Below are 27,899 nucleotides of genomic sequence, written 5' to 3'. Positions count from 1 at the left end.
GAGCCAGCTGGCCCCATCCATGATGCCTGGAGGGAGGTCTGGTATCCGCTTGGGCCTCAGGAGGAAGGAGCGTCCTGGCCGTCCCTGGTCTGGAGGCCACGGGATCTGGCCACTTCCAAGTTGATGGCAGAGCGCGCTCCCCTGTCCGTCTGCCCTGGACATGTTGGCTCTGCCCGGAGCAGATTCAGGGGGGCCTCCTGGCCCTGCCTCAGGCTGGCCCTGCGGGGACAGTAACTCCCGTGGGAGAGCCTCACACTGTGTAACCTAATGTCTCCGGGGCTGCCCCAGAATTAAATTCTTGAGAAGCAATGGTGGTAGCCTTCATCTCCTCTTCTACAAGTGGAGATGTTGCTACTGTTGCTTTTATTAGTGTCCGGGAAAATCAAGCGAGATCATGTAGAAGAAAAAAAAAACCCCTTGAAAACTGTAAACCGTGAGCCCATGGTGACTTGTGCCAATGTAACATATCTGGCCTGTAAAATGGGTGATGGAAAGGCCCTGCCTACTTTGAGGATTGTGGGGAGACTCAAAGGAGGCCACAACTGAAAATCCTGAACTTTTACACAAATTTACGATAGCTTAGTTACTGACACTCAGAGGTCAGCGCAGCTGTCTCCACATACAATCCTGAGGTATAAAAAAACAAGAGCCAGGTCAGCTAATTCACATCTAACATGGGTTTTTTTTTTTTTTTCTTGGTTTCTGCATGGTCTAAGGTTTTCTGTCTGTGAGTTTATTTCAAGAAGAAAAGAAAACTCAGGGGCACCTGGGTGGCTCAGTCGGTTGAGCGTCTGACTTCGGCTCACGTCACGATCTCACGGATCGTGGGTTCGAGCCCCGCCTTGGGCTCTGTGCTGACGCCGAGGAGCCTGCTTGGGATTCTCTTTCTGCCTCTTTTTCTGCCCCTCCCCTGCTCATGCTCACACTCTCCCAAAATAAATATTTAAAAATAGATAAAAATGAGGCTGGCTCATGAGATTATGGGTTGTTCCTCCCAAGTGAGGACCTGCTGGGGCTCACTGAGCCCCAAATGGCCAGGTTCCGAATTTTTCTTCTTAGGAGTTCCAGAGTGTGGCTTCTCACCTGGTCACCGCACGGCCCAGCCCTCCCTTTGGCTCTGAAGCTCTCTGCCTAGGGCTCGGCCTGGCCAAAGAAGCCAGCCCCCTGACAGGCACGCTGTCCGTCTCTGGCCTGAACAGTCCTGCCTGGGGAGCAGCAGAGCTGAGAGGGAAGGCTGGGGCCAGGGCAGCACTGGGCTCCAGGGCCCCTTTGGTCCGTTCCAATCTGAGGGGAAAGACACTGACTTAGATACCTCATTCCGATAGGGATGCTGAAGAAGTGGTCACGTTACTGATTGCACTGTGAGGCATGCCCGTAGAAGTAATGTTTATTATTTATTTTTTGTTTACCAGTTCGTTACAAAGGGTATTACAAAGGATACAGATGAATAGCCAGATGGAGAAATATACATGGGACGAGGTCCAGAAGGGTCCCGAGTGCAGGAGCTTCTGTCCTGGTAGAACTGGGGTACACCATCCTCCTGGCATGGATGTATCCACCAACCTGGAAACTCCAGTAAAACTTCTTTTATTGCCAACTACATCAGGAATGAGACTGGCTGCAAATAACAGAAGAGCGTGCTAAGATAGGTACGGTGTTGTAGACAAAGATAGGTTTATTTATTTCATGTGGCCAGAATCCCAAGATGGGCATTCAGAACTGCTTTGGCATCAAGTTCCCAAACCTGTCGCTCGCGGCTCTGCCGTGTGTGTGTGTGTGTGTGTGTGTGTGTGTGTGTGTGTAGCCCTTCACCATCATGCCAGTCATCTTGTGGTTGCAAGATGGCAGCTATGTGTCCAGGAATTACCGCTACATTCCAGACCTGAGGAAGTAGGAAGGGCCAGGAGCTTTATCAAGAAAGCAAAAAGTGCTGCTAAAAACTCTCACCTTGCTTTTCATTGGCTAGAGCTGTCACGTGTCACTCCTAGCTGCAAGGGAGTCTGATGAAGTATAAGAATTTTTAGCAAGGGGCATGAAGGCCAGGCCGTTTGGTTGGTAAGGAAGGGGAACACATGTTGGGTAAGCATTCAGCAACGTCTTCTACAATGGTAAAACCTGATGGTCTGACCCTGATCTTCTCAGAGAGCACCGCAAGGAGGCATCTTTGGAAACGGGTGCCTGGTGGTCTAAAAGAGCCAGCGCAGCTCGAAAGAGGACTGAACTCAGAAGGAGGGACAGACCGGAGGGCAGGGGTGGCGGGAATCGATCCAGAAGGATACAACCCCGTGAGCCTCAGACTAGTCACAAGATCGCATGACCAGTAACCCTGAACCGTGTGTTGATCGCGAATGTCCTGTGGAGGGCTGTGGGGGTACATTTCTTGGGGAATAGAGACTGGGTCAGGGTTGCTTGCTACCTTTCTGCAAGGTGCCCTTTTAGGCATGACAGGCCATTCGCAGGGATCTTCCAGGTTCAGACAGCTGTAGTAGCTCTAGTGATCTCCCAAGAGCACACACCCCCCCCCCCACCTCTGTCCCCAAGAACTGGGCATTCCAGAGCTTTCCATTCACGAGGGTTCTTCATCTCTCCCCGTTAAGAAAATCCAGCAGCTCTCAGAGGGCTCCATGTTTGGCCACGGCCTGAAGCACCTGTTCCACAGCCGGCGCCGGTCTCGGGAGAGGGAGCATCAGACGTCTCAGGATTCCCAGCAGCAGCAGCAGCAGCAGCAGCAGGGCATGTCCGACCATGACTCCCCGGACGAGAAGGAGCGCTCCCCGGAGATGCACCGCGTCTCCTACGCCATGTCCCTGCACGACCTGCCCGCGCGGCCCACCGCCTTCAACCGCGTGCTGCAGCAGATCCGCTCCCGGCCCTCGATCAAGCGGGGCGCCAGCCTGCACGGCAGCGGCGGGGGCGGCGGCGGGGGCGGCAGCCGGCGCACCAAGAGCAGCTCCCTGGAGCCCCAGCGCGGCAGCCCCCACCTGCTGCGCAAGGCCCCCCAGGACAGCAGCCTGGCCGCCATCCTGCACCAGCACCAGTGCCGTCCCCGCTCCTCCTCCACCACCGACACCGCCCTGCTGCTGGCTGACGGCGGCAACGTGTACCTCCTGGCCGAGGAGGCCGAGGGCGGCGATAAGGTGAGGTGGGGCACGAGGGGGCGTGGCCTCGGTGTGGCGGGGAGGCACTGGGGCGCGAGAGCCATCCGTGGAGGGGCCTCTGGACCTGCGGGGGGCTGAGCTGGGGGCCCTGCCGGGTGGGTACCCACACCCTGCTGCCCACAGAACTGTCCGCAGGGTTGGACCAAACCCAAGGCAAGAGATGATCCCCAAAGGGTTCGTTTCTCTTTGTCTCAGGGGTTTTAAAAAATGAGGTTTTGCTCAGGCCGATGTTAATTTCGGCTTGTTTACCTTAAACAGGCCATCAAGGAGCAGTACCGGCAGTTGGTTCAGAGCCCAGGCTGGCACCGGCCCTGGCTCTGCACTTAGTAAGATGCGTCAGTCACTCAACGTCTGTGTACCTCAGTTTCCCCAGCTGAAAGCGAGGATAATAACAGTAGAGTTGCTCTAGGTTCGAATGGGTTCATGTATGTATAAATGTCTGGGATGGAGCCTGGCACAGTATCGTTTTTATTATTATTACCAACCAAAGAAGATAGGAGAGGAAGCCATGAGGGGTAAGGAGAGGGTAAGGGTAAGGAGAAAAGCTAGTTTGGCACTTTCTGAAGTTCTGTCCTCACTCCTTTGTTCATATGACAAGTGCTCACTGAATGCTTGCTAACGCCTTAAGAATGAACAAGCTGAGGTACTGTGTTCACGAGCTTACTGAATAGAGGTGGGGGGCAGACGGGCAACAGACAGAATAAGGTGGTAAGGCTGTGATAGAGGCTGTGCGGCCTTTGGGAGCAGGGGGAGGGAACTGGCGTTGGTAAAGACCTTCTGGAGGAAGCCATTGACTTGAGCCTTGAAGGAGTACAGTTTAGCCCAGGAAAGAACTAGGCGGAAGGGGTGGGGGGGGGAGGGAGTAGCATGTACAGAAGTCCGCGAGCTGGCGCAGGGGTCCTCCTGGCCTTCGCTTTGGTCACAGCATCCAGCTGTGTTGGGGACCGATGGGTAGGCAGAGGCCAGACTACACAGGTAGTGTGAAGGTGTCCATGGGTTAGGCAGGAAGCTGGAAGGAAGTGGTCCCTCTGGATCTCAGTGTAGACAATAGACCAGGAAGGGGGTTAGGAGTGGAGTCAAGGAAACCGGTTTTGGAGCTGCTTCAGGAGTCTGGGCCGCAGCAGTGAGGATGGAAAGGAGGAGACAAATCCGGAAGACATTTGGAAGTTGGAATCAGCACTGCCAGGTGAGAAAGTGGATAGGAAGACAAAAGGAAAGAGGAGAGGATGATTCCAGGGTTTCTGGCTTACCAACCTCGCGGATGGGGCATCTTCTAGTTGAGGAAACACGGAAGTAGGAGCAGGTTGTGGAAGGAGAGTGATGAGTTCACTTTTGGACGCATTGAGTTGCAGGTGCCTTTGGGAGCTGTCCGACTAAAGAGCTCCAGCGGGCAGTCGGGTTCATGGGCGAGAGGTCTGGACTTGGGCTGGCACTCTGGAAGTCAGCACTGAGCTTGAAATCATGGGTATAGAAGAGACCCCTGAAGGGCACGTGTCAAGTGAGCGCGAAGTCGAGGACAGATGTGACATAAAAGGGACAGAACAGCCAGACACAGAGGAGTCACCATGGAGAGAGAGAATCCTGAAGCAGGAAGAGCGAGTAGTCAAAAGAGTGAAATGGGGCAGGAGTGACAGGTCCTATCTGGGTATGGAAGTGTGTGCAGGCGGCACACGCAGAGGGGGTCATTGGTAACCAGCAAGAAACCCGTTTCAGTGGATTGCGGAGCTGGTGGAAGTGAGGGCAGCATGTGTTGCCCGTGCGGGGAGACAGGACAGCAGATAGTGGGTTGAGGCACTTTGGGTTTTATTGGGGTTTTAAAGATGGGTGGGGAGAGTTGTGGGTCACCTAGGGCCTCATGGGCCAGGAAAGGGGCTTCTGACCTTTTTCCCAAGTGAGATGGGAGGTCATTAGAAGGTTTTTGTGCAGATGAGTGTTACCTTTTCAGAAGACCACGCTGGCTGCTGTGTGAACAGGCCACGAGCCGGGGTGTAAACACAGAGTCCAGCCGGGAAGCTGTCGAAATACTCCAGGCACGGGGCGGTGGTGGCTTGCAGCTGGGTGGGAGTGGTAAGGGTGGGGAGAAGTGGCTGGATTCTGGATTTGCTTCGGAGATCGGGCCACGTCCACCTCTGACGGACGTGGAGCGTGAAAGCAGGCAAAGACGGCACACGGCTTTTCGGCCCGGCAGCTGGAAAGACGAAATCGTCATTCACGGAGTTGGGAAAAAAGGCAAATGGAACAGATATCTGGCAGGGGCCGTGGCGTTGGGGGGGGGGGGGCGGGCAGAAAGCGGAGCTGGGTTTTGGACCTGTTATGTTTGAGACGGCTATTAAACATCCACATGGAAATGCCAAGTAGGCAGTCAGATGTATGAGTCTGGAGTCCTGGGGAGAGATCCAGGCTGGAGGCATACAGTTGGGAGTTGTCGGCGTGAAGATAGGATTTAGAACGATGGCACTGGACCATTTGCAAGCCTAGTTTCAACTGTGGAGAGTGTGTTCCCAGAGTGAGATCTGCATGTGTTGGCTGAAAGGGCTTGTGGAATGGAGACCCCAGAGGGGCCAGCAGAATGAAGCAGCTTACCAGGCCACAGTGAACAGGTGCTCTGCGTGCAGCTGCAGCCGGACCCACCTCTCAGTGCTGAGTCAGTGAAGACACTTGAAAAATAAAATTAGAACCGTCCTGCCAGGCCAGGGTCCCCAGTACCACAGCTACTTTATGAAGAGGAGCATGTGAACCTTGTGTTCTCTGGCTGCCTGAGCAGACGGAGCGGGCGGGTGGCTGGCCCCGTGAGAAGCTGGTGAAGGGTTGTTGATGTTTGCTGACCGCGAATGCAGGGGGCTGGGGGGCGCGGGGGTGGGCGTGTCAGCCGGGAAGCTTCTCCCCAGGCTTTTGCACATGGCTCGTGCAGACACTGGCCCCGAGACAGCCGGGGTTCTTCTCTTGCTGCCGGTGAAAGACCGGGGCCGGACGCTCTTGGGCGAGCTGCCAGGCAGGACAGTGCCCTGGGGACATGATTGTTCCTATGACTGTCTTATATCCTTATTTAGAACTTTCAGCTCTCCCCAACTCTGTCATATGTATTGCCCAGTGAATCTGAACAACCTCCCTGTGAAGTTGCCAGAGCAGGTGTTCTTATCCCCATTTTCCGGATGAATAGACCGAGTCCTAGAGGAATCAAGAGACTGCTTGCCTGAGGACACCCAGCTACTTTCATGGCAGAGAGGAGACTGGAGCCCACATTCGAGCGTGTTCGCGAGACCAAACAGATGTAAGGTCACTGAAAGCACCAGGGGTCACGTGATGCAGTATCCATAGGGAGCAGACCTGCCTCGGCCCAAGAGGGTGACTTTATTGCTGGGGTGCCGTTCCCCCTTCAGTGACACAACTTTCCAGCCCTGTAGCTGTTCCTCCAGAGATAGGCGAGGCCTGGGGAGCTCCTGAGGAGCAAGGGGGTCTTCCAGCCAACCCGGCTCTGTCAGCTGACTCCCCCAGACCCAGAGGCCATTGGTTGGTGTGAGAAGCTGTGGTGGTTCCACCCCGGTCTGGGCATGAATAGAAGGTATTCTTCTCTCTAGTAAACAATGCTCCGCATGCTCTCTGCAAGCTCCCTGGTGATTACTAGCATCTATTTTTAATTCATAAGCCTCCCCCACTACCCACACCCCTTGCCATTGTTTGGAACTCACCAGCTGGCTTTCGGACCAGAGCGGCCCAGGCGGGGGTTGAGTTACTGGAACAGCCTGGAGGCAGCTATAGTTCCTCAGCTGTCATGGAGAGGCTAGCCCAGCCCCCACCCGAAGAGAGCAGGGGACCTGGAGCCCCAAGGACAGCAGGGGAACAGATAGGGGCTCATGATCCTGGGAGGCAGCTCAGCCTTGGTGACATTGTTGGCTATCATTTGTTCCCTCCAGTTAGCTGTTTTCGACATTGTGCCTTAAATGATTTCCCCTAAAAGCAAAATCGGGGGGCACCTGGGTGGCTCAGTTGGTTAAGCGTCGGGCTCTCGATTTTGGCTCAGGTCCTGATCTTACGGTTCGTGAGATCAAGCCCCACGTCAGGCTCTGTGCGGAAAGCACGAAGCCTGCTTGGGACTCCCTCTCTCCTCCTCGCTCTGCCCCTCCCCTGCTTATGCGCACATGCGTTCTCTCTCTCTCTCAAGAATAAATAAATGAACTTTTTTCTTTTTCAAAAAAAAGCAAAAACAAATGCCCATCTCCACCCCACCATCCTGCTTTCTACTATTTGTATAGCACTGAGCAAATTAGCTACTCTCTCTGCCTGACATCTATAAAGCGAAAAAAATTGTCATCATTTGTTGGGGCACTGGGGCCCTAGGTGCCCAGAGAATGCAGGTGACATCTGGGTTCTCCATCTGTATGTAACGTAGCCTTAACCTCTGGGAAACTCGGGCCCCAGGGGCTGCAGCAGGAACCACTGGTTATGTGTGCAGCAACAGTGGAGTTGAGTGTCCCCCAGCAGATGAGTGTTTATTCTCTCTCTCCCTCTCCCTCTCTCCCTCTCCCTCTCCCTCTCCCTCTCTCCCTCTCCCTCTCCTGAGCAGCAGTTCTGAGAAAATGTGTACTCTCAGAGAAACCTAGTAACTCTTCCCATCCTGCCTTTGTGTCCTGCTCCCAGCATTTCAGGGACCAGATTAGCCCCTGCAGGGATCAGAGGTGTATATTCCCTTTTTCTCATTTGTTCCACATCTGATTGGCTCATTGCTTCCCTCTTGGTCTTATTCAAAATTTTCCCTAAGCTGCTGCCATGGTCCTCTCCCCACTTCCAGGCTTGTGCAAGGTGCACCCAGCTGGAGGGTCTCGGGAGGGGGATAATGCAGGAGCACTGGGTTTATGGCCAGCCCTGCCAGGCTGGCTCCTGGCCTTGCTCTGGTTGCCCTTCCCCCTCTGTGTGGTGTGGTTGGTGGCCTCTGAGGACAAGGAACAGCGTGCGGGTGGGAGCCTAGAGCTCACAGAAGGTGTCTAGACAGCCTTCGGAGACCAGCACGGAGGTGCTCCGTGGCAGGACTTTTACTGACGGGCCAGCCTGCTGCCCCTGCTGAACCAGGGCAGGCAGGGTGGGCGAGAGGGCCAGGTGCACACGGTGAGGTGCAGAGAGTGGAGAGATCGTGTCACGCTTGGATGCTTCCTGTGGCCTCAGGAGGTCTTATCTCCAGGCTCCAGGCAGGGAAACCAGTGGTGTTCAGCTCATCACCTAAACCAGAGCAGACTCTGGACATCCTGTTCTTCCGTATACTGCTCTACCAGACTTACTCGACAACAAGATTTTTTCTTCTCTGCCCCGGCATGAATAAGCACCCCTGTTTACTCCGAGGGATGGCAAGCGAGGGGCCACCCTTAGCCCTAGGCTCTTGCCAAGAAGACAGATCTTGGCAGGTGCCAAAGGAGCCGGGCTTATTTACGTCTGAGATCCTGCTGGGTCAGAGGTGGGTGCGGCTGCCCTGCCGACCCCTCAGCGGCTGGGGGAGGCCAGACCATGCATCTGGGGGGCTTCCTCGTGTGTCTGAGCTTGCAGGCCAGATTACACGAGAGGCCGAAGGGGCCCTGCTCTAGGGTCCCGCTGCGTTCCTCGGCCTGTCCACACAAATACATCTACCTTCAGAGTCACATGACACTCTGCCCGTTCAGTCATTCATGTATACACTCAGGTCTGTGCCAGCCGGAACTCCTACCCAATTGCTAGGGAGGACAGCCGCCTTCTCTGTTCCGTCTCGTCCCCTTGTCTTTTCTCTTCCTCTCCGCATGCAAAGGCTCCTTAGGTGGACAGAGAACCAGAGGCAGCCAGCCGCTCACCAGGCCAAGACGGGGCAGCTCTGTGATTTGTCGTGAACCGTTGTTTCCTGTCTCAATGATTAAAGGCATGGGGCGCCTGGGTGGCCCAGTTGGTTAAGCGTCCAACTTTGGCTCAGGTCATGATCTCGAGGTTCGTGAGTTCGAGCCCCGTGTCGGGCTCTGTGCTGTGTCAGCGGGCTCTGACCCAGAAGCAGCTTCCACCGCTTGGAGCCTGGAGCCTGCTTTGGATTCTGGGTCTCCCTCTCTCTGCCCCTCCCCTGCTCGGGTCTGTCTCTCTCTGCCTCTTAAAAATGAATAAATGTTAAAAAAAAAAAAAAAGACTATTTTCCTGGGTCCTTCGAGCCCCACCACAGCAGTATATCTTATAGCACCTGGCAAATCAAATTCTTCTTTTAGTCTGATTTGCGGTCCTCATATGCAGGAGAAGCACCTTGCCTTTTAGGGGTCCGGTCCAATCAGGAGAGGGGCTAAACTGCCCCTTACCTAAAGCTTGGGCCCCAGAGATCATGAGCTACAGCCTTCTCTTTTAGAGCAGGATCCTGGGCTCAGTTAGTTGTCCCAGGAAGGACCTGGCTTTTCTAGAATTAGCCTTTATTCATCTTCCCCACTGACATCCATGACTTTCTTTCTAGATAGAAAATTCCCCCTGTTCTCCAGATTAGCCCTGGCTTCTGGAAGTACAGAATTCCCCCGGGGGGGGGGGGGGGCGGGGGGGTGAAGTTAGATCATGTCCAAGTTACCTAGCAAGACCCAGTTTCTTGCATTTTCAGCCCCCCTTGTGGCCTAGCTCAGGCCAAAACCTTATGGGAGACCCTGTGGCTCTCTGCAGCCCCTGGAGTCCATGAGGACTCCAGCCCAGATGCAGGTGGGAGACTTTCAAGTCCCCAGCCTTTCCCCTTGGGACCCTGAGCCCATAAGATGCACCCCAGGGGAAGGTGTGCTCCAGGTTTGGTTATCAGCCCCTCGCCGGAGCCGGTAAGAGTCAGCAGCAGGAGGAGCTCTCTGTCATCCCGTTCCAGACGGCGAGGAGCCAGTGCTGGTGGTGTGGGCATGGGTCAAGGGAGCTGGCACAGGGCTCCCAGCCACCGTGCACATTCCTCCCTGTATCCACCACATCCCTGAGTTGCGACACATGATCTCGGTTCCCTCTGGTGCCAGATGAGGCAGTGGATATCTAGTATCGCTAACCTGATCCCCGCTCCTGCCTCTTTCTTCTCATGGGCAGTCTGAGCTTTCTCTGTTTATACGCCACAGGGCAGAGGGCTCTGACACAGAAGCAGTGATGAATACATACACCCGGCCGCATTCCTGCTGGGCTCCAGGAGCCAAGGGCTGTCCTGCCCTGCAGTGTGGGGGCTGGAGGCAATGAGTGATGTTTCTGGAAACCGTAGCCCTCTCCGACCTCCCTTCTCTCCCCAGTGACGGGCGCTGGGGCGTCTGACTGTTCTTGGCCCCTCCCAGCCCCTGTTTCCCACATCCTGCAGAGGCCAACTCTCAGGCCTCTACTTCTTTTGTCCTCTTTGACCTTCACTCAAGTCTGGATGGGGGAGTTCTCACTGCATCCTCTTCCACCTCTGCAGAAACCCTGCTACTGGGACCCCAAAGCTGGGTCAGTATCCATAGCTAGTGAATAATTAAGCATGCCCAGCAGACGCTCAACAGATCCAAAGTGATACTGTGACCTCCTTCGGGTGGCCGGAAAGGTGAAGCCTGCCCTGGAAAAGCTCTGTAATATTAACTTCATTATATAAGGTTTCTTCACGGCCTGAGCAGGCGGCTTCAGAGCCAGCTATGATCTGGGCCCCATGCCTGTCTACTGACTTCTCAGGGGCCTGGTGGCATGGCGGGCATGTGCCTCGGACTTGCGAGTCGTGTCCCTTTGAGCCTTGCTGGCTTTGGCACTCAGTCGAACAGCATTTTGCAGCTTGTGTTCCTTGTTTAATCAGGGCAGCTCATGTAAGTGAGGAGCCCTGGAGTCAGCAGGAACCCCCAAGAGTTCTGCATGTCAACCCTCTGCTTTTAGAAAGGAATCATTCTAAATTCTTCTTGGCAGGGGCGCCTGGATGGCTCAGTCAGTTAAGCGTCCGACTTTGGCTCGGGTCCTGATCTCACGATTCGTGAGTTCGAGCCCCACATCGGGCTCTGTGCTAACAGCTCAGAGCCTGGAGCCTGCTTCGGGTACTGTGCCTCCCTCTCTCTCTGCCCCTCCCCTGCTCGCACTCTGTCTGTCCCTCTCTCTTAAAAATAAATAAGTGTAAAAAAATTAAAAAAATAAATTCTTCTCGGCAAAGAGTACGGGGTGGGGGTGCTCTCTTCCTAAAAACCACCCAAAAAGAAGCTGCTTCCTCTCTGGGTCACTTTCTCCTACACCTGTCCCCAGCGCCCCCACCACCAAGGAAACAGAGTGGCTATGAAAGGCTTGAAATCATCTTTTTTTTTTTTTTTCAACGTTTATTTATTTTTGGAACAGAGAGAGACAGAGCATGAACGGGGGAGGGGCAGAGAGAGAGGGAGACACAGAATCAGAAACAGGCTCCAGTCTCCGAGCCATCAGCCCAGAGCCTGACGCGGGGCTCGAACTCACGGACCGCAAGATCGTGACCTGGCTGAAGTCGGACGCTTAACCGACTGCGCCACCCAGGCGCCCCGAAATCATCTTTTTCTATCCACCTGTCACCCATTTTTATTTTCCTAAAAGAGACCAAAGGTGAGCAGTTCTCTCCACTGCCCAGCGTCTGGCTCATGACTTTGCCCGCAGGGGGCTTCCTGTAGGAGTGTCCACGGCATCAGCCGGGTGGAAAAGCACCAGGTGGGAGACATGGCCTTCTCCCTCCCTGGAAGCAGCTGGAGGGTGGCCTGGTGTGTGCGTGCTGGTCACCCCCCAGCTCTCTCCATTCTGGCCTTTTCTGTCTGCCTTTTCTATCCGCTCGTGGGGCCAAGCCTCTCCACCTGCTCCTACGAAACATGCCCACTTGGTTGCTGTAGTTCACCCCGCAGACTATGAATCTTCCTCCCCTCCTGCCTTTCATGGCGGGGGTGGTGCAGGGAGGACGAAGAAGCTCTCTGCTGAGAAACGTAAGTTTCTAAGAAGATGCATCTTCTGGTCGGGTCAACAAATGAGTGTTGGAGGAAGGACTCGGAGTGCCGACCGCTTCCCAAAGCCCTATTTGCAAGAGGTGAGCATTAGAGAGGCAGCAGCCTGCCACGGAGGGATGCTAACTGGGAGATTTTCACAGCGCACCTGGAGCGTGAGATTTTGAAGGCCTCACCTTCTATTCTGAGCTGCTAAATTTAGCTGTCTTTAGCTTCTAAAGCCGATGGCTTCTCAGGTTTCCCCTCCTTCAGAATATGTGGTTTGTGCCTTTTTTTCCCCCCCTAAGAGAAAGAAGAGTAAGTAGGAAGATTAAAAAAGGGAGGAGCTGAAGAACGATAACCAGAGGAGAAGAAGAAAAGAGAAAATGTGAAACTGACAGTATTAGGGGAAGAAGGGGCCTGGCCTGAAACTTCAAAGAAGAGGAAGAGGAGACTGAACTGAGCAGAGCCCAGCGACTATCCGGGCTTCCCTCCAGCGTCCTCTTCCATCTGTCACCCCGGGGCTCAGGCTAACCGGGAGGGTAGGGGCAGTGCGACCACAGACCCCTGGCCCAGCCCAGCTGCCCACGCTTGTGGGCCCGAGCCACGGGGGCCGCCCCACCTTGGCTGACATGGGGCCTGCGTCTCCGCCAGGCCAGAGGGGGTGACAGCAGGGGAGCGGGACGGCCAGGACTTAACAGCAGGTACACGCGATGGCATCCTCTCAGGGGCACCCTCTTCTTCGCAGAAGGAGGTTGCCTTGTGGCTCGTGTGCTGCCTAAGCCCCCAGCCTTACTGCTCACTGTAGCCCTTCCGCATCCACCTGCCACTCTCTCGGCAGCCATTTTTGTGGCTTTCTCTGTCCCAGGCAGAGTCTCCCAAGTAGCGTGTGGTGTGTGTGTGCGTGTACGTGCACATACACGTGTGGCGAGGGGGCCTCGGCGCTGGTCGTCTTGTTCAGTAAAACCAACAGTGTGTCAGGCATGTTCCCAATTTATCTTCACCGCAGCCCTGGGAGTTCATGAGCATGCGTGCCATTTTGCAGCCAGGAAAACTGAGGCTCGGCTACGGAGAGTCTCTCACCTTCCCCTCCTACCTCCTGATGCCGCGGGTCTGATTCCTTAAGGCCTCTTCCTCCAGGCTGCTGCTTTGTAGGCCCTGGTGCCTCCTCCTGCAGCTGTGACGGAGCACACGCAGGGCCTGCCGAGGCCAGCGAGTGGCAGGGTGCGGGTCTGTGGCAGGCCGCTGACCGCAGGCCCTCTGCCGTGCCACTGAGAGGGGTAGCCCTCCCCCACAGAGCCTAGCCTAGGTGAGTCTTCCTGTGGTACATCCCCCTTCAGCCAGGGCTTTTCAGCCCCACCCCCCCCCTCCCGCCGCCCTCCACTCCCCACTCCCATTGCACTTGGGGACACTGAGCCTCAGGGCGTGTGGGAGCTTGAGGTCCCAGAGCAACTGTGGAACTGAGACCCAAATCCAGGGCTCACATAACCTTTCCCCACCCCAAATCACGGCGGCTTGGGCTCCCTGCTTCCCACCCGCAGGACAGGAAGCTCCGTGGCCTTGGCAGGTCTGGGAACATTTCATGCACGTAAAGACAAGAGCAGACTCTGGAGGGAAAGGGATCTCTCTCCCCCCTGGCCTGCCTGGCACACCTCCCCCTGGTTCCTGTTTGTTCCTTTTCTCTTAGCAGACTACCGGTTCACCCCTAGCTCCTCCCCTCTTTTTCCTGCTGTTTAGTTATTGTGCTGATGGGTGTTGTCGCTGGAGGAGAGGAGCCGAACCCTTCCATCGGGGAGACCCCCAGCTGCTTGTGTCCTGGGGGCTCTCCTCAAGGTTATCTTGGTGGTGCAGTGTGCTCTTGCAGGAACCTCTTTCTGGTGCTTCTGAGCCTTCATGATCGGGAAGTCCAGGAAGGGAGAGAGCTCAGGAGAGAGCCCCAGGGCTCTCTCCACCTCTGGTCTCCTGCTCACTGCCACCTTCTGTTCTGCTTGAAAGGAAATGTTGCACATCTTAGCTTGGTGGAGCCTAGAAAGGAGGGAGGCGGGGGAGAGAGGTCTGTTTGTTTCATTTATTCCACCAACATTTCTTGAAGTGCTTCTACACATTATGCTGAATTTGACTTGACACGTTTTAAAAAATAAGGGCTTTAAAATGACCGCCTTTTGCGGGGGCACCAGCGTGGTTCCGTCGGTTGAGGCTCTAACTCCAGCTCAGGTCATGATCTCACGGTTCGTGAATTCGAGCCCCACAGCGGGCTGTCTACTGTCAGCCTGTCAGCGCAGGGTCCGCTTCGGATCCTCTGTATCCTCTGTCCCCCTCACTCTCTGCCCCTGCCCCGCTTACTCTCTCTCGAAAAAGAAAACATTAAGAATATGTGTATATACTTAGGGCTTGTTTGATTTGTTGTGGATGTGTTCCAAGTAAAATTTCTTAAGTAGTTCAAAACACTTGCAGGGACACCTGGCTGTCCCAGTCAGTAGAGCGTATGGCTCTTGATCTTGGGGTGGTGAGTTCAAGTCTCACGCTGGGTGTAGAGATTATTTAAAAATAAAATCTTTAGGGATGCCTGGATAGCTCAGTCGGTTAAGCATCTGACTCTTGCTTTTGGCTCAAGCCATGATCTCACAGTTCATGAGTTGGAGCCCTGTGACAGGCTGCGTGCTGACAATCCAGAGCCTGCTTGGGACTCTCGCTCCCTCTCTCTCTGCCCCTCCCCCACTCTTGCTCTCTCTCAAAAATAAATCAACATTAGAAAAATATTCCTAAAAACCCAAAAACTTTTATAATGAGAAATACGGGAGGAAAAAAATCAGTAAGAGCTGCCGTGGATTTAGAAAAAGGTAAAGTCTGGGGCGCCTGGGTGGCTCAGTTAGTTAAGCATCCGACTTCGGTTCAGGTCATGATCTCATGATCTGTGGGTTGGAGCCCCCACGTCAAGCTCTGTGCTGACAACTCAGACCCTAGAGCCTGCTTCGGATTCTGTGTCTCCCTCTCTCTGCCCTTCCCCAGCTCACACTCTGTCTCTCTCTCCCTCTCTCAAAAATAAACATTTAAAAACATTAAAAAGGAAAAAAAAAAGTCTTTGGATGATCATTTTAAAGTAACCAAAATCTTATCATCTAGGCTGCGTTAAGAATGAGTGCAAAAACATGCTTTTAAAAATTTTGGTCCCAATATACTTCGTCTTAGATATTATTTTACAGGCTTGTCATTAGTTCTGGAAGAGGAGGGGTGTCTTAGTATGAGAAGACCAGGCTGTGGTTTGGATGCCTAGGACAAAGCTGCAATAGACAGACTGTCTGTTACAGCCCCATGAGATAGGTCATTCAATCATTCTGAAAGCCCAGGGAGGGTCGTTCTAATGCTAGGCCCAGCGAAGGGCTCGGACGTGTTTAAGATGTGATTCCTGCCTTCCTCGGGGAAGTAAGACCGAAGACCTGTTTGCACATAACCACTGTGCGAGAGGAACAAATGTTGGGAGGTGCTGGAAGTAGTCTCTGACCCTCATGTCCCGGGCTGCACATGGCTGAGCTGGCCCCCAGAAATCGGGACCTGTTGATGTGCTTTTGCTAGGTTTCTGTCCTCACAAACCCCAAGTCATCGGCCACCATTAATGTTTGTAAGGTTCCCCCAAGCCCAGGGTGTGGGGACTCCTACTCTTGGTTTTGGCTGCACGCCCTGGCATTGGGCCCCACAGATACGGCTGGGACCTTCTTATCTCTTCGCACCTTCTTGGGACCACCCTACCACGTGTGGACCCTGAGTATTTAAAACCCGAGTCCTTCGCCTGGCTCACGTAGGTGCAGGAACCGTGTCTTTGGTGATTGTGCCTTGGAAGCCTCCCTGAGAGACTGAGCTGGGCCCTCAACTCTGCTGGCCCTCCTGTACCCCTGCTCAGAGCTTGCTCGCCTCAATTGTGGCCCTCTGGCCCCCTCTGCTGGCCACTCACAGGATTTCCTGCTGGAACTGTCCAGATGAAGTCCAAGGAGGAAAGCACTGCTGTGAGTTTGCCATCTGTGTTTGATCCCCGGTGTCTATGCCTGGGCCATGCTGGGGGGAGGCGGGGGGGGGGGATGGGGCATAGAGGAGAGCGGGGAATAGGGAGCAGAAGTCGGTGGAGAAGGAGCTGTAGTGGTGTCTGAGCAGAGAGTGGATTTCTGGAAGAATATCTCAGAGCTGCGGGGGTCCCCCAGGTGATGCTGGCTGAATTCTGATCCCTCCAGGGAGTTCTTGGCTACGGAGCACGGCTTGGGAGTGATGGAGGCTTTAGCGGGGCAGAAGGGAGAGAGGTAGGGTACTCCAGGCTGAGCTGGCTGTGTTAGGATCCAACAAGAAGTCCCCTCCAGGCTCCAGAGACTTCCTTTTCATCCTGGCCAGGAGCCCTACTTCCTTTAGGAGGTGAAGAAGGGAGCCAGTGGACTGTGCCTCTGTTTGTCAGGGGGGCTTCTGACGGTGGGAGGCATTTCTGGGCTTGCACTAGGTGGATGAGTGATGCAGGTACACATGTCTCCATGTGCTGCACCCCCCACGGGGGCTGGAGGTGCTGCCTGTCACACCTGGGTGTCCTCATGCACACTGAACTCATGGTGGCGACAGCTGAGCTTGGGGATGGGCAGAGTGGTGGTGGCGGGGGCACCTCTTTAGGGCTGGGTCTCCCCACTCAGTGATCCTGCCTGTCTCCTCCCAGATGGGAAGGAGCAGCCTGTGAGCCCCAGGGCAGGGGAAATCTCCCAGAGCAATCCGTCCCTAATCCCCAGGCTGGGCCTCAGGCTGGAGATGGCAGCTGCAGAGCCTGGGAGCTTGGGCACACCTGCTCGCAGACCCCGGCTTCCCTTGGCAAGCCCCGTGCTGCCCAGGGACTGCAACCCCGGGGGCCTGGCCCAGCCCCTGGAAAGCTGGAGCCTCAAAGCCTCTGGCGCCCCGTCACCGGCACGGCTTCGGGAAACGGGACCCGCACAGGTGAGGCCCCTGATGGGTGGAAGGGGAGAAGGTTACTGGGCAGGGATGGGAGAAAGCCATTTGTGCTGCTTGCCAGGTGGCCTGTGCTCACCCTCTGGTCTCTCAAGGTGTAGCCCCCTCTCCATTACAGAGAACTCTTTGTGGGAGGGTGGAGGGGGCGAACACCAGGCCTTCAGGTCTAGGCTGAGGAGTATCCGGAGGGCCCCTGGGGTGGGGGTGGGGGCGGGGGCAGGAGTCTTATGCAGAAGCACAGGTGAACCCTGGCTCAGAAGCCTCTAGAAACCAGTAGGCCATAAGTCACTCTTCTTGGGGCCAGAGGAGCTGGTGTGCGATTGAGTGGAAGGGGTGTGCCTGGATGTGGTCGCTTCTGTCTACAGAAAGACTTGGACAGGGAGAGCAGGGTGTGAGGGTCCCGTGAGCACTGACCCCAGGTGGACGGTGGGGAGTCCAGAAGGAACCAAGTGCTTGGGCGCCTGGAGCTTTTGGAGAATTTGCAGGGTGGAGAACGGAGGAGGCCCCGAGGCAGGAGCCTGTGGCGGGGAGGAGGCAGAGTGTGCAGGACATTCGTGTGGAAAAGGGCATCGTTCTGAGCAGGGCAGGGAATGTGGTAGCTGAGCGGAAGGTGGAGACTGGGCCAGAACCTATGGGTGGGCCTGTCAGCAGGGACGGGAAGCTGAGGGCTGGGGGAGAGAGAGGAGAGGGTAGCCCTGAGGCCCGAGTCTGGGCAGGGGTGGGTGCCTGCTGGCTGCAGGCAGAGGCTGACGGAAGCCTCCACCCGGTGCCCAGCTGCCTGGAGATCGCAGGTGCTTTCTGAAAGGACGAGCGAGTGCATTCCTCGGGTGTCTGTGCCCTGCACTCTGAAATCCCAGGTGGCAGCATGGGACTCTCTGTAAAGCCGCTGAGGGCCTATGCCTTGCCACAGGGGACGGGGTGCTGCAGGGAGGAGCCAGGGCCCTCGGGCTCCTGCCTCTCAAATCCCCCTTGTAGGGCTGGGGCCTTGCTGCAGGAGTTTTTCACCCCGCTGGACCCCCCGTGAACAGACCCGGGTATACATACTGCCCCACGTGTGCTCCATTAAGTGCCTAAGCATTTGCCTCCCTGCCCTCCGGAGAAAAGCCGCTTAGGCTCCCTGGCACCGGAGGAACCGCTGGGTGGGCTGGTGCCTTCCCCTTCTCCCCTCCCCTGCGCCTTTCCCACGTGGGGGTCAGGGGGCATGGGTCAGCTGTGATGGGGTGTCCAGAGCTGGGACCGAACAAGAAACCGCAAATTGCCCCCACCTCCTCACCAGGAAGAGAAAGAGCCAGCAGCCCGACAGGCTGTGCCTGCTGATCTAGAAGAATGGGGGCAGCCCCTGCCTCCAGGACCGGGGCTTCGGGTCATTTTTCCGGCTCTGGCTAGAATATCTAGTTGGTGTGGGAGACTTCAGGTCCCTTCCTCCCAGCTTCCCCGCAAGGTCAAACGGCCTCTTTAGGCAGAAGGATTTTAGCTGGCCATGAATGTTCCTTTCCATCCTGGCCCTGGCCTTTCCCTCTGGGGATGATTAGAAAAAGTGAATCTGAGTGTTCTCTATCCCAAGAGGGGTGCTCAAATCAGTGTCACGGGGCCAGAAGTCAGCAGATAGAAGCACCTCTGCTGAGTCACGCGGGCTCAACAGCCTCCATCACACTTGGCCTTCTGGGCTCTTAGCCGCTGGAAGCCCAGGCCCTGCTCAAGAGCAACATCCCATGTGGATCTCAACCTGCTTGGCCAGACCCTAGACCCTCTTGTTCCCCGCCCTGGGAGGGAGCCTGAAGGCCACCTGTCCCAGGATGACAGGGACTGCCCTGCTCTCCCAAAGGGAAGCAAAGAAGCTCCAAAACTCTTTGTTTCCTCCCCTCCCCTCTCCTTGTGTGTGTGTGTGTGTGTGTGTGTGTGTGTGTGTGTGTGTGTGTGTGTGTATCTGTCTGTCTAAGAGTGACCTTCGTGTTGGCTTTCCTGAGCAGAGACCTAGGACAGGAAGTCCTCATCTTCTGTGTCAGCCTGCCCTGGGGACCCTAACAGGAGTACTTTGTAAGTTCAGGAAGGGGCTGCTTGTCCCCTGGGAAGGGGCGTCAGGCTGGGAGCCCTCTGCAGTCTTGTGGGAACCTGGGAGCACAGGTGGAATTTATTCCATTGCCGAGAAATAGCACCACGCTCCACATTTCACAGCAGCTAATACCTTCTCCTCCCTGCACAGAGCTTCACGAAAGCCTGGATGCTTTCTGTCCCTACAGAGTATACTGTGTGCTCCCGGCCTCTGGGATCTGGGCGGCTGGGCTGGTGTGCAAGACGGGGAGCCATTGCCCCCATGGCAGGGCCCCGGGTTAACAGAGGACATGAGCTCAGGCCTGGGAGGAGGTGGGAGCCCTGGGAGGCCCCCAGGAGCCAGGGCTCCTGTAATCTGGCAGCATGCCTAATCCGGCTTCATGCGGAATTGCCGGATGGGGACAGGGAAGGGAGTCCACGGCTCTGCGAGCCCACGTGGAGGGGGTGCTTCTGGGTGCAGGAAGCAGGGAGGGGAAGTGGGAAGGTTGGACCCTGGACACTTAAGACAACGTCCCATCTCTGGCTCTTCCAGAACATTCACCAGGACTTCTTGGACCTCAGTCACTGTTTAGAACAAGGTCTGTGACCTCAGCCCCGGCTGGTAGGTACCATGAGCGGAGAGCGTGACATGGCCTCCCTGGTTGCCCGGCATGGAAGGGCATCATGGAAGGAAGCATGGCCCTCCCTCCACCATTCTCCTTGTAAGAACTTGCCTGGCCCACGCACGGGGATCAATCTTGGGGTCAGGTACCTAGGAGAGTGGAGTGGGAAGGCCATGATGCTGGGGCCGCAGCTCCAGGTGTGGTGCTGGCTGCTGGGCACGGACAGAGGGCTGAGTGGCCTGGGCCAAGTGAAACTCTGTGACAATTTGGAGAGAGGAGCAGTGGTGCCTCTGTTGCCCACTCGCTGCCGTGCTCCAGCTGGGAGACCCAGGGAGTTTTCACCCACCACTGACCGGGGGGTTGAGTGATCTGTACCCGGCCTCAGGACACGGGATTGGGAGTGAGTTAGAAAGAGCTCTGGCTCTGTTGAAAATGAGACAGTGATTTGAAGGACCAGGAGACCCTCCCACAGACCAACCCTGTAATAGGACATTGGTTGGAGCGGTGGCCGGAACCAGCAGGCGGGAGGACCCCTGGCCTTCTGCATCCAGCTTTTTGTAGTCACCACTCTGTCTGGCTCCAGAAGATTGCCATCACCCCCAAAAGAAACCCAGACCCATTAAGCAGCCACTCCCCACTCCCCACTCCTCCCCTGCCCCCCAGCCCCTGGCCACCACTAATCTGCCTTCTGTCTCTATGGCTTTAACCTTTCTGGACGTTTCATATAAAAGGAATCCTTCAGCACGTGACCTTTTGCATCTGGCTTCTTTTGCTTTGCGTGATGTTCTCAAAGTTCATCCACGTTGTTGTGTGTATCGGTGGGACTTCATTCCTTTTATGGCCCAATGATGTTCCACTGTATGGATGTACCAACTTCGTTTACCCATTCTTTGGTTGATGGACAAATGAGTTGTGTCCACCCTTTGGCTATTGTGAAAAGTGCTGTTATGAATACATGTGTACACGTACTTGTTTGAACACCCATTCAAAAATTTTTTTTCTTTAAATGTTTGAGAGGGAGACAGAGCGTGAGTGGGGGAGGGGCAGAGAGAGAGGGAGACACAGAATCCGAAGCAGGCTCCAGGCTCTGAGATGTCAGCACAGAGCCAGACGCGGGGCTCGAACTCACGAGCTGTGAGATCATGACCTGAGCCGAAGTCGGACGCTTAACCGACTGAGCCACCCAGGCACCCCCTGTTATTTTCCTTTTAAAAATTATAGCCACACTAGTGAATATGAAGTATCACTTAATTTTGCTTTTGAGCACCTGCTGTATGCCCTGAGATTGTACCGATTGTTGCCTTCACTTAGTGTTTCATTTCATTCTCCTGACAACCCTTTGGGGGTAGGTCGAATCCCCTCCCGTTTCCGGGTGAGAAAATAGAGTAAAGTTAATGACATACCCAAGGGCACGTGGCCAGTGAGGGACAGAGCTAGGGTTCTAAATTGCTGTCTGACTCCAAATTTGGTGCTCTTTCCATTGCCTTGCATGGGCTCTCTGTCCTGTCTCCGTGCTGTTCTTTTTATTTTTAATAGAAGTATAATTAACACAGTGTTATGTTAGTTTCAGGGTGTATGGGGTAATGATTCAACAATTCTATGCATGATACAGTGCTCATCATAAGTGTACTCTTTTTTTAAAGTTTATTTGTTTATTTTTAGAGAGGGAGAGAAAATGTATGCGAGGAGGGGAGGGGCAGAGGGAGAGAGAGAATCCCAAGCAGGCTCCGCGCTGTCAGCACATGGGGCTCGATCCCATGAACTGCGAGATCATGACCTGAGCCGAAATCCAGAGTTGGGCTCTTACCTGACCGAGCCACCCAGGTGCCCCACGATAAGTGTCCCCTTAATCCCCTTCACCTGTTCCACCCATCCCCCACCTCCCCTCTGACAACCACCAGTTTGTTCTTTGTATTTAGGAATCTGTGTTCTTTGTCTCTTTTTTGCTTTGTTTTGTTTCTTAAATTTCACGTATGAGTGAAATCATGCGGTGTTTATCTTTCTCTGACTTGTTTCACTTGGCTTTATACTCTCTAGTTCCATCCCCGTAGTTGCAAATGGCAAGATTTCACTCTTTTTTATGGCTGAGTACTATTCCCCTACGCATGTACTCTGCCTCTTCTGTATCCATTCATCTATGGACGGACATTGAGCCAGCTTCCACGTCTTGGCTATCGTAAATAATGCCACAGGCTCATTGCTTTTCCTTGTGGTTTTTTTTGTTTGTTATTTTGTGTGTGTGCTTTTTTTTTTTCCAGCTCTCTTTCCCCTCTTCTGCTTTTTCCATCCTTCATAGTTTTGTCATCTTATGCTTGAATTCTCCTTCCTTTGTTAAAGTATTCTCCTTCTTGGTGCCTCTGCCTGCTGCCTGCCACCTCCTTGGCATTCTTTCCTTTAGCCACTCTGTCGTGGTTCAGTCCTGAGGGGCCACTGGTGCTATGGGGAGAGGTGGGGTGTCCTGGGGTGGGAGGCATGAAGAACCCCCCGCCTTCCTCCGTGGGGAAGGAGGACAGGGTGGGGGTGTTCTGTGACTGGAGGTGCCCAGCGGGGTCCAGGTGTGACAGATGCCAGTGGAGGGGCAGCAAGGAGCTGGTGTCCTGCTGAGGGACCCCCGGGCTCGTGTCTGGGCCCCAGGGCAGGAAAGAGGGGCAGGTGAGGGGGCCAGGAGCCCAGCCCCAGGCCACTCCAGCCCACCGTTAGGCCCCAGCTTGTTTTCCCAGGAATGTCTGTTCTCTCGTTCCCGGGGATTTCGCAGCCAGCTTCCACTCGGCTTTTCCATCTGTAAGCTAGACAGACTCTAAATCAAGAGAGGAGAGACACTAAGCTGCCGGAGTAAAGCCAAGGTAGGGGGAGAGTTGCTATTTTATAGTCCCTCGGAGTCCCAAAGCACTTCTACTTTTCACGGCATCCCTGTCTCATTAGCTGCTTGCATACCCCTCCTAGTCCTTGTGGCAGGTTCTCTGCTCATTATAGAGACAGCCGAGCACCGCCGAGGGCCGAGCATCAAGCCATGTTTCAGACCCAAAACTCATCTTCCGGATGTTTTTTCTCCCCCAAAGAGGGAGAAAGAGAATTGAGCCTCTTTGGAAGCACAGCAGCCTTAGAAGAGGACCAGATTGCTTAATCTTAAAAATCGTGTTCCTAGAGAATTTAATTTTTTTGTAGTTCAATATTTATGCTATAGTATCAATATTGAGTGCACTGGTAGGGATAATCTCTTTTTTTTTTATGAATGAATTTTCAATCTTGGACCCTAGGTCTACACTGTTTGTTTTGTTTTGTTTTAATGTTTATTTACTTTTGAGAGAGAGAGACCGAGAGACAGAGCGTGAGCTGGGGATGGTCAGAGAAAGAGGGAGACACAAAATCCGAAGCAGACTCCGGGCTCCGAGCTGTCGGCACAGACCCGACGTGGGGCTCGAACTCCCAAACTGTGAGATCATGACCCAAGCAAAGCTGGAGGCTTAACTGTCTGCGCCACTCAGGTGCCCCTGGTTGGTGTAATTTCTTAATGAAACTGCATTCCCCTGCCCCCCTGAATTGTGCTGCCTGGATCCAGACAGCATTTATGAGTGCCTTCTGTATGCCCCACACTGGGCTAAGTGCTTGCTAGGCATCATCTTGTGCAACCCTCACAGAGACCTGAGAGTAGATAGCATTATCCCCTTCTCAGGTGGGGATACTGAGGGTCAGGGAGAGACAGGTTTCATCACTGCAGGACATAGCACAGGAGGAAGGGGTTTAACTGCAGGACGGGGTTTTAAGTCACACTGGCGTGACAGACCTTGGGACAGATCATTTAAGGGAGGCTGTGGAATTGGCTCTTCTGGTATGCAAGTTCAGAAATTCAGAGGCAGGGTTCTGAAGACATGTGCCCCTGGAGGGAGGGCCAGGGGACACAAAGGGAGACCCAAAGCCAATGTAAGGGGCAAGTCCTGACTTTAGGAGAGATTGGAGAAGGGATCGGCATTGTCCCCAGCATCCCCAGCAGAACTGTGACCTGGAAAGGCCCCAGAGGAAACCCACAGAGGAGCCACCCGCCCCCATCCCCTCCCCGGCTCCTGATTTTGGCAGGACTGTTGTTTTCACTAGTGTTTTCCAATAACTTTGCACCTCGGCAGAAACCGGGTCCAGTGACTTCTGCCTGTAATTGGCACAGGCTGCTTCCAGTTCTGGTGTGGGTAAGCGGGCCACTTGCTTTGCGCTTATAACCCCTTCCCCCACCTGTACCTCATCCCGCCCCACACACATGAAGAGCGAAGGATCTGACCCGGCCGTCCTGGGGTGTGCTGTGTGTAAAAATACATGGGGTTGAGCCATTTCCTGCTGCTTCCGTTCTTGCATGGCGATAAGACACAGGGGACTCAGCTGTGGACAGAGAGGTCCTCCAGCAGCTGGGGTGGGTAGAGGAGGGGGGCCGACCCTGGGAGAGCAGGACTCCAGGCCCGCCTGCTTTCTTCTGACCCCGCGGTTTCTCATCTTTCCTATCTCCTGGGACCTTCCCTTCCTTTCACCCCGACCCCCCAACCTTTCTCGGCTTCTCTTCTCCTTTGTGCCACCCTCATGCGCTTGGGAAGCCTGCCTGCTGCTTGGAAAGGGACCGTCTGCTCCGTCCTGCACATTTGCCCCCTCCTGAGCTAGGCCCTGGTACCTTCAGGCCCCCAGACTGGTCTCTGCTGCCCTTGGCCCCCAGGGTTTGCTCCTGGGACTTGAGTCCTCAGGACCTGGCCAGCACGGTGGGTGGGGCTGTGCTCCTCTCCCGAGTCTGGGAGAGCGTCTGGGAGAGCGGGCAGGGCCGGGTGCTCCCGCCGTCATGAAGCGGAAGAGGTTGCTGACGACTCAGGAGAGCTGGAAGGTGATGGAGGGGCTGGAAGGGGCATCCACAGAGGCAGGGGACCTGCTGAACTGCCTCAGGAAAGCCGGGGTGGGACAGGTGGGGAGGCTTCCTGTGCCTGCGTAGGGCCAAAGTGTAGGCTTTGGCCAGCTCTGGGAGAGAGGCCTGTTTGAGGCAGGAGCCTTTGGGGGAGGTGGAGTCCAGAGGGACAGCTTGTCTTGTCTCTGAGAAGTCAGTCTGGTGACTCTCCTCAGGCATACTTGGTCCGTGTGATGGAGCAAGAAGAGCTCTGGGCTGGAAGTTCTGTGTTTTCGTGGCTGTGTGTCCCTGAGCAACTTGCTTGAACTCTCTGGGCCAAAGGAGGGGCAGATCTGCCTAGACTGCATTTTAGGGATGTTATGAGGATTAAGTGGATCGCAGCTGGGACAGCCCTTCAAAACTGGCCATGGGTAGGGGCACTTGGCTGGCTCGGTCAGTGGAGGGTGTAACTCTTGATCTTGGAGCTGGGAGTTAGAGGCCCACGTTGGGTATAGACATTACTTAGAAAAAAAACTTTTTTTTTTTAATTTTTTTTCTACGTTTATTTATTTTTGAGAGACAGAGACAGAGCACGAGCAGGGGAGGGGCAGAGAGAGAGGGAGACACAGAACCCAAAACAGGCTCCAGGCTCCGAGCTGTCGGCACAGAGCCCGACGTGGGGCTCGAACTCACGAACCGTGAGATCATGACCCGAGCTGAAGTCGGACGCTTAAGAGACTGAGCCACCCAGGTGCCCCAGAAGTAAAATCTTTTAACACAAAATGGCCACCGTAAAGGAATACTGCTACGGTTGTGGTTATTGGGGGCTCTTGCCCTGAAGCTTCCTATTCCTCCTGCATCCATCTCCCAGGCAGAGAAACCAAGGCCAGAGGTGTCCACGGACATAGGAGGGTATCCTCCCACAGTGTCACGATTTACCGATGCTTGCTTTTCTTGGCTCCTTCCCCAGGTTGACAAGGGAGACCTTGTGGCCCTGAGCCTCCCCAGCGGCCCCGGCCACGGGGATGCCGACGGTCCCGTCAGCCTGGACGTGCCGGACGGGGCCCCCGACCCCCAGCGGACCAAGGCTGCCATCGACCACCTGCACCAGAAGATCCTGAAGATCACCGAGCAGATCAAGATCGAGCAGGAGGCGCGGGACGACAACGTGGCCGAGTACCTGAAGCTGGCCAACAATGCGGACAAGCAGCAGGTGTCACGCATCAAGCAGGTGTTCGAGAAGAAGAACCAGAAGTCGGCCCAGACCATCGCCCAGCTGCACAAGAAGCTGGAGCACTACCGCCGGCGCCTGAAGGAGATAGAGCAGAACGGGCCCTCGCGGCAGCCCAAGGACGTGCTGCGGGACATGCAGCAGGGCCTGAAGGACGTGGGCGCCAACGTGCGCGCGGGCATCAGTGGCTTTGGGGGCGGCGTGGTCGAGGGCGTCAAGGGCAGCCTCTCGGGCCTCTCGCAGGCCACCCACACCGCGGTGGTGTCCAAGCCCCGGGAGTTCGCCAGCCTCATCCGCAACAAGTTTGGCAGCGCCGACAACATCGCCCACCTGAAGGACCCTCTGGAGGACGGGCCCCCCGAGGAGGCGGCCCGGGCGCTGAGCGGCAGCGCCACCCTCGTGTCCAGCCCCAAGTACGGCAGCGATGACGAGTGCTCCAGTGCCAGCGCCAGCTCGGCCGGGGCGGGCAGCAACTCCGGGGCTGGGCCGGCGGGGGCGCTAGGGAGCCCCAAGTCGAACACGCTGTACGGGGCCCCCGGAAGCCTGGACGCTCTGCTGGAGGAGCTGCGGGAGATTAAGGAGGGACAGTCCCACCTGGAGGACTCGATGGAGGACCTGAAGGCTCAGTTGCAGAGGGACTACACCTACATGACCCAGTGTCTGCAGGAGGAGCGCTACAGGTAGGCGCCACCCCTCCCGCACCGCCGCCGCCCGGCCGGGCCTCTGCCGGAGCGGCGGGGCGCCGGCTTTCAGACTCCGGCTCGCGGAGGCAGGTGGAGGTGCACATAGAAGGGTCCGAGGCTGCCGGAAGGAGCCAGAAGAGGCCCCGGGAGGCCTTCCTCCAGACTGGTCAGAGCGGCTGGGAGATAGGGTTAGGGGGCCTGACCTGCCGATGGAGAGAAGGCTCTGCCTGTCTCAGGAGCTCTGAACATCCCTGCTTGATGGTTATGTGGTCCGTGTACAGAAGGGGGAAACTGAGGCAGGGACATGGCCAGCTACATGGCCTCTCCTCTGGAAGGACTAACGGCACTGACTGTCGAGCCAGGTTCCCTGGGTTCAAAGCCCAGCTCTGCTCTTTCCTGTTTACCTTGAACAAAGTACTTAGTGCCCCCCACAGCTGCTCTCCGGGTCTGTGCCGCGGCAATAACACAGATCCCTACTCCTAGGGTTCGTGAAGGTTCGACGAGTCCAAACCTCTAAAGTCAAACCATGTAAACCTCTGGCACCATCAGGTTAAACATTTGGCAGAAGCTGGAGTCTCCGGTCCCTCCCCGCCCCACCTGCTCCACGCCCTCTTGCTCAGTGCCCCTCCTGTGTCATTTGGTTGTCACTTGCTCCCTGGGATTCTCAGCGAGCTTTTCCTTAATTAGCTCTTTTCCTTTTTCTTCATATATATGAAGAAGGGTTAGAAAATTGAGGGGGGGGGGGTCCCTGCCTGAAAACTACCCCCACATGAGAGTCACCTTTTGATACTTTGTGCCTGCAGAGCAGGGATTGTGTTTCTGTGTCGCTGTGTCCCTGGTGACCAGGAGAGCATCTCAGTCCAGGGCTTACAGGCTCGCGCCGAAGGCGTTTAATCCGAGTCCTCCGTTCATGAGCTGTGGGACCTTAGGCAGGTTCCTTAACCTCTCTCTGTCCCAGGCTTCTCATCTGTGAAATAGGATGATGCTAGTGCGTGTCTCGTGGGGTTGAGGGGGGTGAGGATCCTGGGAGATAACGTGGGTAAAGCCTGGGCACAATGCCTACTTGGAAGCAGCACCGTATAAAGAGTAGCTTTCGTTGTCGTTGTTGTTAAAATTGGAAGGGGACTGAACGCATTGCATGTTTTGAGGAACAAAATTGATCCTGGGGAGAGAAGGGAGGTCAGGGGGCCAGGACTGAAGTCACCCCTTCTCCCTCTGCCAGGTACGAGCGGCTGGAAGAACAGCTCAATGACCTGACCGAGCTTCACCAGAATGAAATGACCAACCTGAAGCAGGAACTGGCCAGCATGGAGGAGAAGGTGGCCTACCAGTCCTACGAAAGGGCTCGGGACATCCAGGTACGACCAGAGACTGGCCCCGGGGGGGCCCCAGACGTGCTGAGAGAGCTGTCGGCGGCCGGAGGGTGAGGCCTTTACCAAGTGGGGGGTGATGGGCACAGGCGGGT

The 27,899-nt window shown here is 55.5% G+C and overlaps 1 protein-coding gene across 4 annotated transcripts in view; it reads left to right on the top strand.

Annotated features, from left to right (window-relative positions):
* Positions 1–27,899, top strand: part of TMCC2 (transmembrane and coiled-coil domain family 2) — a 40,035-nt gene that overhangs the window by 10,114 nt on the left and 2,022 nt on the right. For 2 of the 4 annotated variants that reach the window (XM_086694375.1, XM_086694376.1), the window contains exons 2-4: positions 2,598–3,137; positions 25,491–26,431; positions 27,657–27,792. In XM_086694375.1, coding sequence (XP_086550501.1) covers positions 2,598–3,137; positions 25,491–26,431; positions 27,657–27,792 — 1,617 coding nt within the window. Of the gene's footprint in view, positions 1–1,412; positions 1,650–2,597; positions 3,138–15,821; positions 16,045–25,490; positions 26,432–27,656; positions 27,793–27,899 lie in introns of those variants that run through there. The other 2 variants (XM_086694377.1, XM_025921098.2) reach the window with 2 other exon arrangements.

The sequence above is a fragment of the Puma concolor genome, chromosome E4, assembly GCF_028749965.1.
Source record: "Puma concolor isolate L17-30 chromosome E4, mPumCon1.1.hap2, whole genome shotgun sequence".
Classification (NCBI taxonomy): Eukaryota; Metazoa; Chordata; class Mammalia; order Carnivora; family Felidae; genus Puma; species Puma concolor.
Note: the sequence above shows the minus strand (reverse complement) of the source record. Positions and strands in the feature narration are given on the sequence as shown.